The 19,842-nt window shown below is 45.5% G+C and overlaps 1 protein-coding gene and 1 pseudogene across 1 annotated transcript; both read right to left on the bottom strand.

Annotated features, from left to right (window-relative positions):
* Nucleotides 1-625: 625 nt before the first annotated feature.
* On the bottom strand, nt 626-1,561 carry LOC127044791 (olfactory receptor 51G2-like; annotated as a pseudogene).
* A 13,052-nt stretch (nt 1,562-14,613) lies between these two features.
* On the bottom strand, nt 14,614-15,561 carry LOC127053414 (olfactory receptor 52R1-like). Its single transcript, XM_050958151.1, has one exon. The coding sequence runs from the start codon at nt 15,559-15,561 to the stop codon at nt 14,614-14,616; it is 948 nt and encodes a 315-aa protein (XP_050814108.1).
* Between the last annotated feature and the right edge of the window lie 4,281 nt (nt 15,562-19,842).

Below are 19,842 nucleotides of genomic sequence, written 5' to 3'. Positions count from 1 at the left end.
GAGTATGACGTTTAACACCAGATTAAAGATGAAAGCGGGGCCTGTGGCTGCAATGAGACTGATGGTGTGACTAGCTCACTGGATTTGTTATTTTACCTCATCTGATTCAAGAAGCAATCCTTCCTTGGCAGATGCATGGCTGAAGTCTCGTCCTTACAGATTTTTTGGCCACATGTGTGAATAAAAGCCAACAACCCATGGAGAAGGAGATTAGCATGGCCCATGAGTGATTAACCAGGGATAGGACAGTGACAGGCCAGGTGTAATGGGAAACAGCAGCCACGTTTCTTCTCATAGTGACTTTATTCATAGGATTTCTGAGATTAGAGCAGCCATCGAAATGGCTCTTTAGGGGTCAACATCCCACTGATCTCCTGGCTCTCCACGAACAGAGTGACTTTGTTAATGCTGCTGCCTGGCTTGATCTCCTATCCCCGGAGTGCTGTCCTCCCTCACCTGAGGGTGGGGATGGCCTCCCTAAGCTTCAGGTCTTAGACCCTGTATGCGCCTGTCTCTACAGAGTGGAGATCAGTAGCTTTTGTTTCCTTGTGTATAAGGGTCCAAGATGGAATACGTGGTCATGACCTGTGTCAGCAGCTCTGGAGCCGGATGATGAACTGACTCTTTACGTGACAAACACCCTGATTTTCCTCGCATGAAGATGGTTGCTTTTCATGTGGTACACGATTGGATTCATTAAAGGAGGAGCCAGCAGGTAGATGTAGCCCAGGATAATTTGAAGCAAGGGAGAAGAGCTCTTCCAGAATCTATGTATGACAGTCAGGCTGAACTCTGGCATGTAGAAGAGCAGGATGGGGCAGAGGTGAGAGACACAAGTGTTCAAGGCCCTAAAGCATTTTGTGGGGGACATGATCCTCAGCACTGCTTTGAGGATCATCACATAAGAGAGGAAAATAAGCAGTGAGTCCAACCCCACCATTATGACTGTAATAAACAAGCCATAGATGTTGTTGATTGTGATGTCCGAACAAACCAGCTTCATGACATCCTGGTGCAGGCAGTAGGAATGGGAAAGGACATTGCCTCAAAATAATCAGAACAATTTCACGAGAAAGGGAAGTGGAAATATTACTGCCACTGCTCTCAGCGCAAACACCAGTCCCAACTTGGCTATTCTCGGCATGGTTAAGATGGAGGCATATCTCAGCGGGTTACAGATTGCGATGAAGCGGTCAAATGCCATCAACAAGAGCACAGAGGATTCAATGAATAACAGAGAGTGGATGAAGAACATCTGGGCAAAACAAGCATCAAGGGTGATCTCTCTAGAGTTAAACAAGAATAGGCCCGATATTGTTGGTATAGTGGCTATCAATAAGCCAAGGTCTGTGACGGCCAACATGGAGAGGAAAATGTACATGGGCTCATGGAGGATTGGATCTGTTTTTATAATGAACAGAATGACTGAATTTCCTACTATCAAAATAGCATACATGAAGCAGAAGAGAATAAAGACCCAGAGATGGATGTCTTCCTGCCCAGGTATCTCAGTGAGAAGGAACACGGCAGGTGTGAATTTGGTGTCATTGACAGCTGACATACCGTATTGGGCAGGTCCGAGAAGTTTTGAACTTTCCTTCCTGAAAGGAAAAAGAACAGGAAAGTAGATGATATTTAACGAGACATCTTTCTGCTCTGAGTGCAAATCTAGGATTCCCAGGAGCTCAAGGAAGATCAGAAAAAACATAGATTTGGATTTACTCCCCCAATAGGCTATGGAAATAGGAAAATACGCACTGCCAGACTAAATCAGACCTGCAGTCCTTCTAGCTCAGTTACCAGTTACACATGCGTCAGAGGAAGATGGAAGAATCCTTGCAATCGGGAGCTATGAGATTAACTTCTCCAAGGGAAAGTTTCCCCCAGGCACCCACTAGTCAGACATATTTTATGGTGAAAATCCAGTCCCTCTTTGAATCCGGCTAATCCCTTGGCCCCATTTATATCTAGTGGATCAGAGTTCCACAGCCTTTTTGAGCAGTGTGTGAGTTTGTGATAATGTCATTCACACAGACAACCTTTCTAGCCCTCAATTTCAAAGTGTGGCCCATTGTATCATGATATGTGTGTAGACATATGGCAAGTGCATGGTGAAAATGGTCATTGTGTTTATCTGTCCTGCATTTAAGTTATTCATAAACGTGTTTCATTGCCTCATTATGTATATTCTTTTTTTTATTTTCTCTGCTCCTATGAGTTCAAATTATGCCACGGCCTCTTTGCAGCACATGGGATAAACTTTCAGAGTCCGGCTCTGAATTCAATAACGGCATCACTCCAGATTTACGTGAGTAAATTCAGTTGGAACCGGGATCTATTAACTTTCCCTTACCAAATGCTCCCAGTGATACACTCTGACCCCCAGAATCCCTCCAAGGGAAGCTGAAGTGCTTTGCCCAGCCTATGTTGACTGAATCCAGAGAGTTTGATCATCCTACAAGTTCCCCTTCTTCCCCACAGGACCCGCACCTGCTCCCCGTGCAAGGGATTGTAGTTATCTGGTAAGCTACAAGCTAACATGGACAGTTACTTCAGCTGGATGAGGGAGGGGTTGGCATCGCAAATGGGTGAATAGTGCAAACACTAGGTTTGCACTAATATCCAGCTGAGTGTGCTAGTTACTTCAGCCATGCTTTTTTAACAGGTGATGGAGGTAAATTACATAAAAAACTATCATACTGCTCTTTCCTGCACCTCAGCTCTCCTCTTTGCTGAAACACAGACCAGCGGTTCTGGTCTCTCAGGACTTTTTGGAAAGTCTTGCACGGCTATTGTAGAGTTATTGTGTGCATGACCCTGAATGTAAGTATTACAAATGGCTTCTGCTCAGCTAGCAGGGATGAGTTCCATACAGCTGTTCACTGAACAGAGAGTTAATAGCACAAACCCATTGCAAACAGTTACCACTGCTCCTTCCTGTAGCAATTCCAACAACTCTGCCGCTGGCTTTCAATATGCAGACATGTCATGAAATTTGTGTTTGTAATATTTGTATTCCAATGGGAGGTTTTGGCATAACATTTACCCAGCTGTACTTCAGCACACACATGTCAACCACAGGTACAAACCCAGCCGGACCTATTGAGCAGGCACAGTGCTCGGTGCTACAGCCACATTGTGCGGTAGCCCAGGGCCCAGTCTGAGGGTGGGAGAATGGTGAGATTTCACCCCATGAGAAAGGAGGCTACGAATCCTGACATTTGGCCCTGAGTAACCAGAGAAGGGAAAGAGATGAACATGGCCCTGTAACTCTGAGGGGTAACTTCAGGGCAGACGTGCTGGAGCCTTCAGCTAGTCAGGAAACAGAAATACAGGCAAGTCGCATCTTAGGCGCATTTAACATGCCCAAATTCATCTTTGCGCAGTCGGTAAAAACGGAAACAAAAGAAAAATTACAATATAAAAACTGCGTCTGCAGTGCGGGCGATTCCGCCTGCCATTTAACTCAATGAGTGTTTCACCATTCGTGGTTTTCGCTTTACACACTAACCATGGAACGGAACCCTCGCATAAAATGAGACTTGCTTGTGTGCCCTCAGAGCAACTCAGCTCTGAATTCCTGCACCTACAATCCAGTCAAAGAGTAAAATTGTTGAAAATGCATTTCCTGATTCAATTTCCAGCAGGAAATAGACCTGATGCAATTTGGGAAGTAGTCACTGATATTCCATGGGGTCTCTTCTTCCTCAGCCCCTGGCAAAATCGATCCCAGAGCACACAGCACCTCTGCAAATGGGACTTGCTCAGGGCATCAGGCTATTAGCTCTGCAAGCTCGCTCTGAATGTCAGATTTCTGTGTAGATTGAATTACTCACAGTGGAGTATGGGCAGATGTAGTGGAGGGGTTCCCAAGCTACCTACTGCTACCTGCCCTCCATCCCCATCACGGAGTCACCCCAACAGCCCAGCTGAGTCCTCTGTCTCTGCACAGAACATCTGCAAATGGAAACAGCTTGCAGCCTTTACACATCATTTTGCATTTTAAAGAGAGTGAAACCTGCCAACGTCCCCAATTCCTGCTAGAAGGGGAGCCGCTGACGCCAGAGCTCTTCACTCTAAAGGAGAAAGAGTCATAGGAGAGGTTGCAGGGCAGCGAGCAGCATCTCTTCAGATAGGGAGGCACCTGTCTTTATGGAGCATGTTCCCAATATCCCTTAGGGGTCACTTGACCATCAGGGACACTTAGCTGCTTGGCTTCGTGTGCAGCAGCTATAAACCCCGTGAGAAAGAAAGGTAAAGTGCAAGAGGCGAAATGATAGGGAATGCGTGCTAATGCTACCCAATGAGAGTACAGAACCAGCCCTGCTGCAGGCTGTCTTGCTGGAATTGGGGCTTATCATCCCTGTTATTCACATGGCTACCTCGAGGGTGGCCGAGTGGTAATGATGATGCCATAACTGCTGTGATCTTGCTGAAATAAACTAAAATAGAATAATAATATTAATATAGGAGCAGATTTCTCTGCAGCAGCCCCCTTTCCTGCATTACACACCCAGAGTGCTGACCAGAGTACAGAGAATCCACAAGTCTCTGAACATGGAAATTTCCCTTAGAACGTTCCAAGAGGGGAGCTCCCTTCCTTTTCCCTGAAGAATGAAAAGGGGGGACCTAGGAATCCCCAAAGTTATGCCCTGATCTCAGTGATCCATTGGGAGCTAGGCTCACCCAGACACAATTTCTGGGCTTCCCCAACTACTCCAGGACCCTAACCAGCTCCCTGGAAGCTCATTAGAGATGTGCTACCAGGGCCTGTCTCAATAGTCCACAGAGATTGGCAGATTGGTTGGTGTAGCCGAAAGGCACAAATCCTCAGCCATAGACTGGTTGGGAGGTTTGACCTTTCCATACCCAGAGTGCAGCCAGAGACTCCACCAGTGCAGCCTTCATTTATGTTATGAGGGAGAAGCAGATGAAAAGTCCCAATTTCTCTTGGGGATCCAGACATCTGCAGCTGGGCAGTATAGTGGAAATTGAAATTTTAGAGAAAAATGATCCATTTTCTATGAAAACACACCCCAGAGAATGGATAAAAAGGAAGCATTTTAGCTTGGGTCATACTTTTTATGGGGGGTACGTGGTGGAGGGGAACCTCTCAGTTTTCCAGCCCAGCTCTAGCTTGAACCATGAGCCTCTGTCCCATTTCATGTGTGAAATGATGTTCTATTTCCATGAATACTCATGCATTTCACTTTGAAATCTGTGTCCTGCAAACCCTCATCGTGCCTGAATAACAGCTCTGAGGTCACTATGTACTAGAGAGTGAGAGCTCAGGGAATGCCTGTTACTACTCCAGATACAGGCTGCAGACTGACAAAACAGAACCTGAGGAGAATCAGTCAGCTATTAACCCAGGGACAGAGGAGCTACTAGACTTTTGTTTGCTGACAAGTCACTAACTGAGGGCTGAGACTCTGGGATCTTTCAGGTTCTGAACAAATCCAGATAACAGATGCTTCATTTTATGTCCCACTCTAGCCTGAGAAATCATCTCTGAAAGACGATCAGAGGGGAACGAGTGGGTTTACATGTGTGTGTCAAAGTAGAAATGTGTAAATGTTATGGCAAAACTTTTCATTGTAATATAAATATTAAAAAGACAAAGTTTCATGATCTGCATGTATATCAAAAACCAGCAGCAGAGTTGTTGGAATCTCTACAGGAAGGAGCAGTGGTAACTTTACTGCATAAGGCTGTTGCTTTAGAAAGTATTTCAGTAGTACTCCAAATAGTGTTTGCAATGGGTTTGTGCTATTAACTCTTCCTTCAGTGAACAGCTGTATGATACGGTCTCCCGGTAACTGACCAGTAGCTGTTTCTAACACTTACATTCAGAGTCATGAACAAAATCCCTCTGCGATTCCCATGCAAGACTTTCCAAAAAGAAATGCTGGACAGTGATCCAGCGAAGAGCAAAGCGGAGGTGCAGGAAAGGGGAGTGTACTAATGGTTCTATATTGTTGTGATGGGTTGGATCACAGAAAACTCTCGGGATGTGCCACCTGATGTGCCAAGATTTCCTCTGAGCCCATTTTCCCTGGCTGTTTGGGATTTCAGTGCCTTGCCTGGTTTGAGCCAGACAGGCTATGTCTGCTGCAAACCCAGACCCAGGTCTGAACAACATCCCCCAAAAGCTTTAGGCTTAACTGAAAAGAGCTTGAGAAGTGTTCCTGTCTCCAGCACTCAGATGCCCAGCTCCCAATGGGAGGTTCTAATAGCATCCAAACCCCAAATAAATCCCTTTTACCCTGTATGAAGCTTACACAGGTAAACTCACAGATTGTCTGTCCTCTGTAGCACTGGTAGAGAGATATGCACTGCTGTTTGCCCCCCTCGCAGGTCTTAATACATACTCTGGGTCAATTAATAAGTAAAAAGTGATTGTATTAAATACAGAAAGTAGGATTTAAGTGGTTCCAAGTAATAACAGACAGAACAAAGTGAATTACCAAGCAAAATCAAATAAAACATTCAAGTCTAAGCCTAGTACAATAAGAAAGTGATTACAGATGAAATCTCCCCCTCAAAGATGTTCCAATAAGTTTCTTGTACAGACTAAGCTCCTTCTAGTCTGGGTCCAGCGATCCTCACCCCTGTGGTTACTGTCCTTTGTTCCAGTTTTTTTCAGGCATCCTTTGGGGCGGAGAGGCTCTCTCCTGAGCCAGCTGAAGACCAAATGGAGGGGTCTCCAAGGGGCTTAAATAGACTTTCTTTTGTGGGTGGAGTCCCCCTCCTCTCTCCTATGCAGAATCCAGCAAGTCACATGTCCGCGCATGACTCAGAACTTTACAGGTGGCAGCCATTGTAAACATGCTGCCTTCAACATCCCCAGGTAGACTTCTTCTTTGGATTGGAGTCTTCCAAGGTTCTATTGTCCGTTCAATGTTTCTTGATTGGGCACTTAACTTGAAAATTCCTTGCTTAAGAATCTGACCAAAGGCCTTACTAAGGTTACTTAAAATCAAACAAGTACACAGCCAATATTTATAACTTTGAATACAAAAATGGCACATGTACAAATAGGATGGATAGATTCAGTAGATCATAACCTGTGCAGAGATATGTTACATGGTATACCCGGTTATGTCATATATACATTCATAAGCACATTTCCATAAAGCATTATAGGGTGCCACATTGGTTAAACATCTTGTAAAATAAATAACCCACAGAAGACATGTGGGGAGATAATGTTTGTGGTTTTGTGTATTTACATATGTATGAGTAGTGTGGAAAATGTAATCAACAGTCCCTGTCTGTGCTGTATTCTGATAATTCAGAGGTCAAAAGAACATCCTATCATGTAAATAAATTGTAAACACAGGCTATCTCAATATTCATCTGTCTGTGAAATGTGCTGTGAATGGTGGAGAACAAGCAAATGGCCTTATGTTAATTTATACAGCTAAGTAATGGTGATGGACGTCCTTCAAAGTCATCCTAATTACCTTCTGTTCCCTGAGGAATTTCAACTTGTCAAAAGGCATGAAATTGTATAAACGATCCTTGGGTCCTGAAATATACAGAAAAAAAAACACAAAGAACAGCCCAGTCCTCTCTGACTCACAGAGAGCAGGAGAGCTCTCAGTTCCCTTTGGGAAGCTCCCATAATTACTGTTTACTGCTAACGCTTGATATTGGTCTTACCCAAAAGGATCATTCTGATGTTCTTATAGAGATACCAGATATATCTGCTCCTGTTGTACCCCACTAGACCCCCCCCACTTCTTCCCTCCCCCGAGCTGAGACAGAACCCAGGAGTCCTGATGGGGTCTCTCTCTGCAGAGTTAGTAATAAAGTAAGAACATACATCATACATACAACTTACCCCTTTCCTGAGCCAAGGACTTCAGTTAGACCGGGGGTGTTATGGTGCAATTTCCCACTCTGAACCTTAGTGTCCAAAAGATGGGGTACCAGCATGAATTCCTCTAAGCTCAATTACCAGCTTAGAACCTGTAGCGTTGCCACCAATCAGGAATTCCAGTGCCTCGTTGTCATAACATTTTTCCCAGACTTGGACATTAGCGTCCAAAATATGGGTGTTAGCATGAAAACCTCCAAGCTTAGTTACCAGCTTGGACCTGGTAAAGCTGCCACCACCCAAAAAATTAGAGTGTTTTGGGGCACTCTGGTCCCCCAAAAACCTTCCCTGGGGACCCCAAGACCCAAATTCCTTGAGTCTCACAACAAAGGGGAATAAACCATTTCCCTTCCCCCTCCTCCTTCCCAGGTGTTCCCTCCCTGGTTACTGCAGAGATACACGGAAGCAAGCTCCGTGAATCTAAACAGAGGGACTCCACCCTCCCTATTTCCAGTCCTGGAAAACACAAGCACCGAGATAGCTTGTACATCGGCCAAACTGGACAGTCTCTACGGAAAAGGATAAATGGACACAAATCAGACATTAGGAATGGCAATATACAAAAACCTGTAGGAGAACACTTCAACCTCCCTGGCCACACTATAGCAGACCTTAAGGTGGCCATTCTGCAGCAAAAAAAAACTTCAGGACCAGACTTCAAAGAGAAACTGCTGAGCTTCAGTTCATCTGCAAATTTGACACCATCAGCTCAGGATTAAACAAAGACTGTGAATGGCTTGCCAATTACGGAACCAGTTTCTCCTCCCTTGATTTTCACATCTCAACTGCTAGAACAGGGCCTCATCCTCCCTGATTGAACTACCTCATTATCTCTAGCCTGCCTGCATATATATACCTGCCCCTGGAAATTTCCACTACATGCATGTGACGAAGTAGGTATTCACTCACGAAAGCTCATGCTCCAAAACATCTGTTAGTCTATAAAGTGCAACAGGACACTTTGCTGCTTTTACAGATCCAGACTAACACGGCTACCCCTCTGATACTTGACACCATGCAAGGCACTGCATTTAGCCGTATGGAGTGGAAATCCATTAACCTCATGAAGAAACTTGCAGAAATACAGACAGATATCATCTTCCTTTCCAAATGCAAACGGAGGGACATCATACCAAATGGACTAAAGGTAAAAAATCCACTGCTATCTACATACTACACAGACCACAGTGACAGAGATTATGCCATACTCTATCAAAAAAACTGAGGAACCATCTGATCAGCATCCTATACAGCAAACAGGAAAACATCAAAAAAGAGCTCTCCAACCTGGAGACTCTCATTAATAGCCAAACTCCCATACAAACGGACTTCACTACAATAAGACAGGAGATCTACATTACTCACTTCACCTCTCTACAAAGGAAAAAAGACTGTAAGCTGTCTAAACTCCTACCTGCCTCATGGGGCCACAACTGTGGTATCCCCAACCCACCGAGCAATATCTTCAATCTATCCAACTACACACTCAGCCCAGAAGAAAAGTCTGTCCTATCTCGGGGACTCTCTTTCTGCCCTGCCACCCCCACCAACATGATACAGTTCTGCGGTGATCTGGAAGCCTTCTTTCGCCATCTCCGACTCAAAGAATACCTTCAGGACAACACTAAACAGCGCACTGATAAACAGGTACCCTCCCACCAACAGCACAAGAAGAAGAATTCCACATAGACTCCTCCTGAGGGTCGAAATGACAGTCTGGACCTCTACATTGAATGCTTCCGCAAACGTACACAGGCAGAAATTGTGGAAAAACAACATCGCTTGCCTCATAACCTAAGTTGTGCAGAACTCAATGCCATCCACAGCCTGAGAAACCACCCAGACATTATCATCAAAGAGGCTGATAAAGAAGGGGCTGTTGTCATCATGAACAGGTCTGACTACCAAAACGAGGCTGCCAGACAACTCTCCAAAACCAAATTCTACAGGCCACTTCCCTCAGATCCCACTGAGGAATACACTAAGAAACTACAGCATCTACTCAGGACACTCCCTACACTAACACCGGAACAAATCAACATATCCTTAGAGCCCCGACCAGGGTTATTCTATCTACTACCCAAGATCCACAAACCCGGAAATCCTGGACGCCCCATCATCTCGGGTATTGGCACTCTCACTGAAGGACTGTCTGGATATGTGGACTCTCTACTCATACCCTGCGCCACCAGCACTCCCAGCTATCTCCGTGACACCACTGATTTCCTGAGGAAACAACAATGCAGTGGTGACTTTCCAGAAAACACCATCCTAGCCACCATGGATGTAGAGGCTCTCTACACAAACATCCCTCACACAGATGGAATACAAGCTGTCAGGAACAGTATCCCTGATGATACTACAGCGCAACTGGCTGCTGAGCTCTGTGCCTTTATACGTACACACAACTATTTCAAATTTAATGACAATATGTATCTCCAGATCAGTGGCACTGCTATGGGCACCCGCATGACCCCACAATATGCCAATATTTTTATGGCTGACCTGGAACAATGCTTCCTCAGCTCTCGTCCACTCACGCCCCTTCTCTACCTACGCTACATTGATGACATCTTCATCATCTGGACCCATGGGAAGGAGTCTCTGGAAAAATTCCACCACAATTTCAACAGCTTCCACCCCACCATCAACCTCAGCCTGGACCAATCTACATGGGAGGTCCACTTCCTAGACACCACAGTGCAAATAAGTGATGGTTACATTACCACCACCCTATACCGAAAACCAACCGACCGCTATGCCTACCTTCATGCCTCCAGATTCCATCCTGGGCACATCACACAATCCATTGTCTACAGCCAAGCACTGAGGTACAACCGCATCTGCTCTAACCCCTCAGACAGAGACCAACAACTACAAAATCTCCACTAAGCATTCTCAAAACTACTATACCCGCACGAGGAAATAAGGAAACAGATCAACAGAGCCAGATGTGTACCCAGAAGCCTCCTACTGCGAGACAAACCCAAGAAAGAAACCAACAGGACTCCACTGGCCATCACATACAGCCCCCAGCTAAAACCCCTCCAACGCATCATCAAGGATCTACAACCCATCCTGGACAATGATCCCACACTTTCACAGGCCTTGGGTGGGAGGCCAGTCCTCATCCACAGGCAACCTGCCAACCTGAAACACATTCTCACCAGTAACTGCACACCGCACCATAGTAATTCTAGCTCAGGAACCAATCCATGCAACAAACCTCGATGCCAACTCTGCCCACATATTTACACCAGCGACACCATCACAGGACCTAACCAGATCAGCCACACCATCACCGGTTCATTCACCTGCACGTCCACCAAAGTAATATACGCCATCATATGCCAGCAATGCCCCTCTGCTATGTACATCGGCCAAACTGGACAGTCGCTACGGAAAAGGATAAATGGACACAAATCAGACATTAGGAATGGCAATATACAAAAACCTGTAGGAGAGCACTTCAACCTCCCTGGCCACACTATAGCAGACCTTAAGGTGGCCATTCTGCAGCAAAAAAACTTCAGGACCAGACTTCAAAGAGAAACTGCTGAGCTTCAGTTTATCTGCAAATTTGACATCATCAGCTCAGGATTAAACAAAGACTGTGAATGGCTTGCCAATTATGGAACCAGTTTCTCCTCCCTTGATTTTCACACTTCAACTGCTAGAACAGGGCCTCATCCTTCCTGATTGAACTACCTCATTATCTCTAGCTTGCCTGCATATATATACTTGCCCCTGGAAATTTCCACTACATGCATGTGATGAAGTGGGTATTCACCCACAAAAGCTAATGCTCCAAAACATCTGTTAGTCTATAAGGGGACACAGGACACTTTGCTGCTTTTACAGATCCAAACTGACACAGCTACCCCTCTGATACTTGTCTCTACCTACATTCTGCGCATGTCCATAAATGTGTCCACCCTCTTTTCTCTTATTGGTCTGTGCAGCCTGGAAACTTAAGGGACCTCCAATCTTCTATAGTTAGGATAAGTTCCCGTTATTCTCATTACAATTGAAGCACAACCCATAGCCTGTGATTAAGACATGTCTGAGACAGGCATGCTTTTTCAGTGTTTTTATGATCTAATATTAAGCTTCTGGGTAATTTTGTGCAATATTATCACTTAGTGCCTCTTTTGCTATAATCTTATGGCATCGGGTTATTTTCCAGTCACTTACCTCATCATTTCTTGTCCCCAAAGCCTACAATAGCTAAACTAAAGACTCCCAGGCCTCAGCCTACAGACTCTTGCGTTCCAGCTTGTCTTACTCATGTCTAGTACTTGGTTCTTCTAAATACTGATCAGTCTCACACTTCTATAATTCCACAACCTAACTGTGATTAATATACAGTGAAAATATATTAAAACTGTGATGAAGTGGGAATGTTCTTAATGTTTTCTCTAAGCGCTGTGTGGGTGCCTCAGTTTCCCCTATGCATTTCTTGAGTATCTAGGAGTGTGTGATTGTTGCAGAGCCCTAGGGGGCCAGCGTGATGGTGTCTGCACAGAGAATGGTCGACACCCTGTCTGCTTGCAACTGATGGCCTGGGCCCCTCCCCTGCAAAGGTGCCAGCTGAAGGTGTAGGAGAACAAAGGGATCAGGTGACCTCCTGGCCCGGGAAAGAGACAAAGGGAGAAGTGGGGCTGTAGCGTTTCAGTTTGGAGCTGGCTGGGAAAATGGAGGGGAGCCCAGATGGGGCTCTGGCCTCCCTGGGCCCCCCCAAAGATGGACCTGACTGAGAGGTCCTGTTGTCTGTACCTGCAAGACCTGTCTTGGACTGTGATCCTTTCATCTAATAAACCTTCTGTGTTACTGGCTGGCTGAGAGTCCTGGTGAATAGCAGGAAGTGGGGGTGCAGGGCCAAGTCTTCCCCAAACTCCACGGCAATAACATACTTGGTTCCTCTAAATTCTGATCAGTCCCACACTTCTATAATTCTACAAATTAACCCTTATTAACATACAGTGAAAATATAGTATAACATATTGATTAATGATAACATCACAAAATAAATGAATAATGAACTAAAATTATTGGCTACAACTTAGACCTCATCATTTTATATGTCTGGTTGGGATGATGTTTTCCAATATGTATTACTTTGTCCACATTATCTTGGATCATCTTTGGGATCGGTCAGAACCTTCCAGTGTGTTCAGGGGCCTGGAATTCCTGGCTTCTCATCCAGCTGGAACCTGTCACTGCTGCAGCCAAAGAGTCTCCTCTGATGCCCTGGTGCCTCTCTCCTGCCCCAGCTTCTTCTGGCTCATCCTGTCTCTGTGTTTTTGAAGGGCTGGACCAACACTTCCTCTCTCTGTTCCCTCTTCTGGGGAGGTTCCATTCCTTCCACGCTCGCCTCTCTGCAGAGAAGCTGGAGAAAACTGTTTTATCTAGAATTCAGTTACTCCCTCCTTTTACTGTAAAAGCAGCAAAGAATCCTGTGGCACCTTATAGACTAATAGACGTCTGTTAGTCTATAATTTGCCACAGGATTCTTTGCTGCTTTTACAGATCCAGACTAACACGGCTACCCCTCTGATATGCCTTCTACTGTGAGAGCTCTCACTGGAGCTAAGGGTATGTCGATACTACCCTCCGGATCAGCGGGCAGCAATTGTCCAGCAGGGAGTCGATTTATCACGTTTAGTCTAGACATGAAAAATAGACCCCCAAGCGCTCTGCCCTCGACCCCTATACTCCACTGGCACGAGAGGTGCAGGCAGAGTCAACAGGGAACCAGCAACAGTCTACTCACCGCAGTGAAAACACCGCAGTGAGTAGGTCAATGTAAGTCAACTTCAGCTACGTTATTCATGTAGCTGAATTTGCATAACTTGGATCGATTCCCCCACTGTAGACCAAGGCTAAGAGTCTTTAATTTTATAGAGAGATGCCTCTGCCTCAGCCTTCTGCCCCTTCATACAAAGTAGGTGAGAGCAGAGCACAGGAAAAGTACAAAGACATAGGGGATACAGACGGTTTCTATAACAAAGGGTGAGTTAATGTAGTTTCCACCCATCTAGGTTTTACCCAGACACTTCATTTTTTGGCTTCTCTGTCTGGGTGCCATGCAGAGTTCTCAGATGCCTGGTTTTGAATTAGAAAGTCCAGCCAAGAAAGGGATCTGGCTGCGTCTGGTTCCTGCAGGGCAGGGGGGGAGACATTGGGTCATTAACCCACGCCTGTCCCTGCTCAGCCGGGGCCACATCATACCAACAGGCAGGGTCCTTGTCAGACTTCAGCAGCTCCAACCAGTCCCAGAGAAGAGGGAGCCCAGCTGTGACAGAGTTGGAGGTGGAGAAGATCCAATGAGTGATGAGAGGAGAGGAGTAGAGAAACCAGGGACAAGGGCAGGGCAATGGTGGAAGAAATGGAGAATGGGTCTGGGTCTCAATGGACTAGGTGGGGCATGGGAAGGGTCCTAGGGGAAATATGTGGGGCAGAGGTCAGGGTCTTCAGGGAATGTGGGGCAGAGGGTGAAGTCATGGGGTCCAGTTACCACCAGTTAGAAAGGTGGCAACCCAATGAGTTAATGAGTTCTACACAGACTGATTCTCCAGTTTCTCACACTGACACAGCACAGAAATGTCAGGGAAGGGTCTAATGTCTCTCTGGCTGCCCAGTGAGTGATTCAGAGAAGGAGGCCCAGCACCACGTCACCAGCCAGCTCTGCACAGAGCTTGATCTGAGAGTCAGAGAGACAGGAGAAAACTTTAGGTCCCTTTATGAGTAAAGAGCAGGAGCAGCCTGTCCCTGATCTGCCTGGTCATCACCCCATAGATGATGGGGTTCAGCATGTGGGGCAGCAAGAGGAACATGTTGGCAATGAGAACATGGAAATGTACAGCCACATTCTGCCCAAACCGATACATGACAGAGGAGGAGAGATGTGGGATGTAAAAGGCTAAGATGACACAGAGGTGGGAGCTGCAGGTCCCCAAAGTCTTGAGCCGAGTGTCCTTTGTGGGGAGGCTGAAGATGGCCCTGAGGATCTGGGTATAGGACACGGCGATAAATATCACATCCACACCAGTCACACAGAATAGCACAAAGAGGCCGTAGTAACTACTGATGCTGGTGTCGGTGCAAGCCAGCTTCAGCACAGCAATATGCACGCAGTACGGCTTGGGGATGATGTTGGTTCTGCAATATGGCCACCGCCTCGCCCGCAAGGGAAAGGGCAATATGACCATGGTGCTACGCAGCACCATGGCCAGGACAATCTTGGCCACCACAGGGTTTGTCAGGATGGTGGAAAGTATCAGGGGGTCGCAGATGGCCACATAGCGATCCAAAGACACGGTCGCCAAGGTCCCAGACTCTATCGAAGAGATGCAGTGAATGAAGTACATCTGGGTGAGGCAGGCACTGAAATTGATCTCCCTAGAACTGAACCAGAAGATGCTCAGCATTTTCGGCACAATGGACGTAGAAACGACTAGGTCACTGCCAGCCAGCATGCAGAGAAAATAGTACATGGGTCCATGGAGGCTCGGCTCCCTCTTCACGATGAAAAGGATGGTGAAGTTCCCCAAGACAGCTATGGCGTACATGGTGCAGAAGGGGATGGAGATCCAGACATGGGCCATCTCCAGGCCAGGAATGCCCAGCAGGATGAAGGTGGAGGGGTTGGTGAACTCAGTTTTGTTGGAATCTAACATGGAGTAGGGAGGAAGGTGTCCAACTCTGAGGCAGAATGGTGTCTCCTGTATGCACCGTATGTTCCCCTGACTTCCTGTATATGCCCAGGGTCTAGGGTGATGGTCACAATACAAATGCCTGGATGGAGAGACAATGTTAACATTAGACACTACATGTACTGCTGGAAGCTGTTCTCATGGATGAAGCAGATCGGTTGCTCTTCACACACTGAAAAATTTTCTTTATTCAGATAAATGAATTATGAACAGCTGGCCCTACTAATACCAATTCCATATTTGATGGTGCTCCTTGAGTCAATAATTCTACATGTCATGGTGTGGGAAACCTTACTAGGCACCAGAAGGAAACACGAGTGTGAATACTGGTTATTCATCATTGTTTCTCAATGCAATGAAATCCAGGCTAGAGAGGCCATGCTGAAGGGAATTCCCCTTCACCCGATTGCTCAAAATCTGAGATTTAAAACAAATAAACAAACAAACAAAAAAACAAACAAACGAAACTTTGCCAAGACTTGTACCAGGGATAAATATCTCAATTAGAACACACCTCGGGAAAAAGACCTGGGAGTCATTGATAGCAGGTCAACAAAACACCTGCTCATTCGCAGTAGTGGCCAAATCAAAGACAATGTTTGGATGTCTAAGAAATGGGTATGTGCTCAATTTTGATCATCCAGTCTCTAAAACGGGTATAGCATTATAAACGGGATTTCTGAGCTAGGATCTGTTGGTCGGGAAGGCTGCCATATGCGGAAAAACTGAAAAGTCTGGGACTCTTTCATTTAGAGAAGAGACAAAGAAGGAGCCAGATGATAGAGGAAAGGAATCAGGAAGGCCAAATCACACTTGGAGTTGCAGCTAGCAAGAGATGTTAAGAGTAACAAGAAGGGTTTCTTCGGGTGTGTTAGCAAGAAGAAGAAAGTCAAGGAAAGTGTGAGCCCCTTACTGAATGAAGGAGGCAACCTAGTGACAGAGGATGTGGAAAAAGTTCACGTACTCAATGCTTTCTTGCCTCCGTCTTCACGAAAGAGGTCAGTAACCAGACTGCTGCACTTGGCAGCACAGTCTGGGGAGGAGATGACCAGCCCTCTGTGGAGAAAGAAGTAGTTCAGGACTATTTAGAAAAGCTGGATAAGCACAAATCCATGGGGCCGGATGTGCTGCTTCCGAGGGTGCTAAAGGAATTGGGGGAGGTGACTGCAGAGCCATTGGCCATTATCTTTGAAAAGGACCGGGATATCATACAGGAAGATCTGGATGACCTTGTAAACTGGAGTAATAGTAATAGGATGAAATTTAATAGTGAAAAGTGCAAGGTCATGCACTTAGGGATTAATAATAAGAATTTTAGATATACACTGGGGACACATCGGTTGGAAGCAACAGAGGAGGAGAAGGACCTTGGGGTGTTGGTAGATCGCAGGATGACTATGAGCCGCCAATGTGATATGGCCGTTAAAAAAGCTAATGTGGTTTTAGGATGCATCAGACGAGGTATTTCCAGCAAAGATAAGGAGGTGTTAGTACCGTTATATAATGCACTGGTGAAACCTCACCTGGAATACTGTGTGCAGTTCTGGCCTCCCATGTTTAAGAAGGATGAATTCAAACTGGAACAGGTTCAGAGACGGGCTACTAGGATGATCCGAGGAATGGAAAACCTGTCATATGAAAGGAGACTCAAAGAGCTTGACTTGTTTAGTCTAGCCAAAAGAAGGCTGAGGGGGGATATGCTTGCTCTTTATAAATATATCAGAGCGAATAATATTGGGGAGGGAGAAGAATTATTTAAGCTTAGTACCAATGTAGATAGAAGAACGAATGGGTATAAACTGGACACTAGGGAGTTTAGACTTGAAATTAGACAAAAGTTTCTAACCATTAGAGGAGTGAAGTTCTGGAACAGCCTTCCAAGGGGAGTAGTGGGGGCAAAAGACATATCTGGCTTTAAGATTAAGCTTGATAAGTTTATGGAAGGGATGGTATGATGGGAGAGCCTAATTTTGGCAACTGATCTTTGATTATCACCAGATAGGTATGCCCAGTGGTTGGTGATGGGATGGTGAATGGGATGGGATCTGAGGTACTGCAGAGAATTCTTTTCTGAGTGCTGGCTGGTGAGTCTTGCCCACATGCTCAGGGTTTAGCTGGTCACCATATTTGGGGTCGGGAGGGAATTTTCCTCCAGGGCAGATTGGCAGAGGCCCTGGAGGTTTTTCGCCTTCCCCTGCAGCGTGTGGCATAGGTCACTTGCTGGTGGATTCTCTGCAGCTTGAGGTCTTCAAACCACAATTTGAAGACTTCAATAACTCAGGCATAGGTTAGGGGTTTGTTATAGAAGTGGATGAGTAGGGTTCTGTGGCCTGCTTTGTGCAGGGGGTCGGACTAGATGATCACATTGGTCCCTTCTGACCCTAGAATCTAAGAATCTATGAATCTATGAATCATGGCGATCAGGGGAAGTCCCAGATGACTGGAAAAAGACTACTGTGTTGCCCATCTTTAAAAAAGGGAAGAAGGAGGATCCGGGGAACTACAACCCAGTCAGCCTCAGTTCAGTCTCTGGATAAATTATGGAGCAGATGCTCAAGGAATCAATTCTGAAGCACTTAGAGGAGAGGAAAGTGATCAGGAACAGTCAGCATGGATTCACCAAGGGCAAGTCATGCCTGACTAACCTAATTGCTTTCTATGAGGAGATAACTGGGTGTGTGGATGAGGGGAAAGCAGTGGATGTGTTATTCCTTGACTTTAGCAAAGCTTTTGATACGGTCTCCCACAGTATTCTTGTGGCAAGTTAAAGAAGTATGGGCTAGATGAATAGACCATAAGATGGATAGAAAGCTGGCTAGATCATCGGACTCAATGGGTAATGATCAATGGCTCCATGTCTAGTTGGCAGCTGGTTTCAAGTGGAGTGTCCCAAGGGTTGGTCCTGGGGCCGGTTTTGTTCAATATCTTCATTAATGATCTGGAGGATGGCGTGGACTGCACTCTCGGCAAATTTGCAGATGACACTAAACTGGGAGGAGTGGTAGATACGCTGGAGGGTAGGGATAGGATAAAGAAGGACCTAGACACAGGGCCGTAGCAACAAAGAACGTGGCCCCCTCCGAACATATGTCCGGGGCCCCTTACAATGCAGAAACTGGAATGCGGTATTTATTTTATACAATATACAGGGTTCATATTATGTATACATAGGCCTACAGTGTATGTGTATTCTGTATTTACACAAAGCGCTTCTTTCGAGCCTTGTTCTCCGCAAATTGGTTAATCAATGCGTCATAATCCAGAGATCTGGCAATCTTGTTTTCGACTGAGATAACTGCAAGCGCAGAAAGCCTGTCATCTGTCATGGTTGAGCGCAGGATATTCTTGATCAGTTTCATTCTGCTGAAGCTCCTTTCAGCACCAGCAACAGTAACTGGTTTGATCAGAAGAATTCTGATGCAAATGCAAAGATTCGGATATATCTCCTGAAGGCTGTTCTTGTATATGTACATTAAAAAATTGTTTGCCGTGACAAGTCCTCTCTCTTTCTCGATGACATAAATAAAACGATTCAATTCCATTAAGAGTTCATTGGCATCAATGTCTCCCATTTTTCTTTCGAAATTTTTGCTATGATTCTCCAGTTCATTTTCTCTGTGACACTGCTTCAGGCTGTTAGCATTGTACAGAAATCCAAACAATTTATACCACTCCATGAGTTGGTCAAATCGCCACGAAACAGAAGATATGGCCTGATCAGTGAGAACAAGAAAGAATTGCGATTTGAATTTTTCTTCGGCAGAAAGACGACTTGAATCAGCAGCACATTCATAATCAAATATTCTCTTCTTACGTTGCACCCTGGTTTCTGGAAACACCTGCTCAATACCCATATGCTCTGCTATTTCATGTGCATTTGTGACCACAGAGTTATATCCTGTATTTCGATAGTCTTCCAAAAACTTCATTGTAGCATCGACTTCTGCCTGCAGTACGTCAGCTGACACATCTGGTGACTGAATTAATTTGCTGGTTTTATTGACGTGAAATAGTATATCGTACCACGTATACACAGTCAGAAGAAAAGGCCACGTAGTAACATGGTCTAAAAGTGCACCAGCTTCTGTTGCTGTATTGCCATCTTTCTTTTCAAGCGCATATTCTCGCAAAGATGAGAAAGCATTGCACAATTCTTCAAGGTGATAACGCAATGGCTTCACAGCATCAATTCTCGACTCCCAACGAGTGTCCGATAACCCTTTAAGAGATATTGGCATATGTTCT

Source organism: Gopherus flavomarginatus, chromosome 1 (assembly GCF_025201925.1).
Source record: "Gopherus flavomarginatus isolate rGopFla2 chromosome 1, rGopFla2.mat.asm, whole genome shotgun sequence".
Taxonomy (NCBI): domain Eukaryota; kingdom Metazoa; phylum Chordata; order Testudines; family Testudinidae; genus Gopherus; species Gopherus flavomarginatus.
The sequence above is the reverse complement of the archived record's forward strand: the minus strand, read 5'-3'. Positions and strand labels throughout refer to the sequence as shown.

Excerpts from the sequence above, each read along its gene's own strand:
- LOC127053414 (XM_050958151.1), bottom strand. The coding sequence starts at position 15,561 with ATGTTAGATTCCAACAAAACTGAGTTCACCAACCCCTCCACCTTCATC.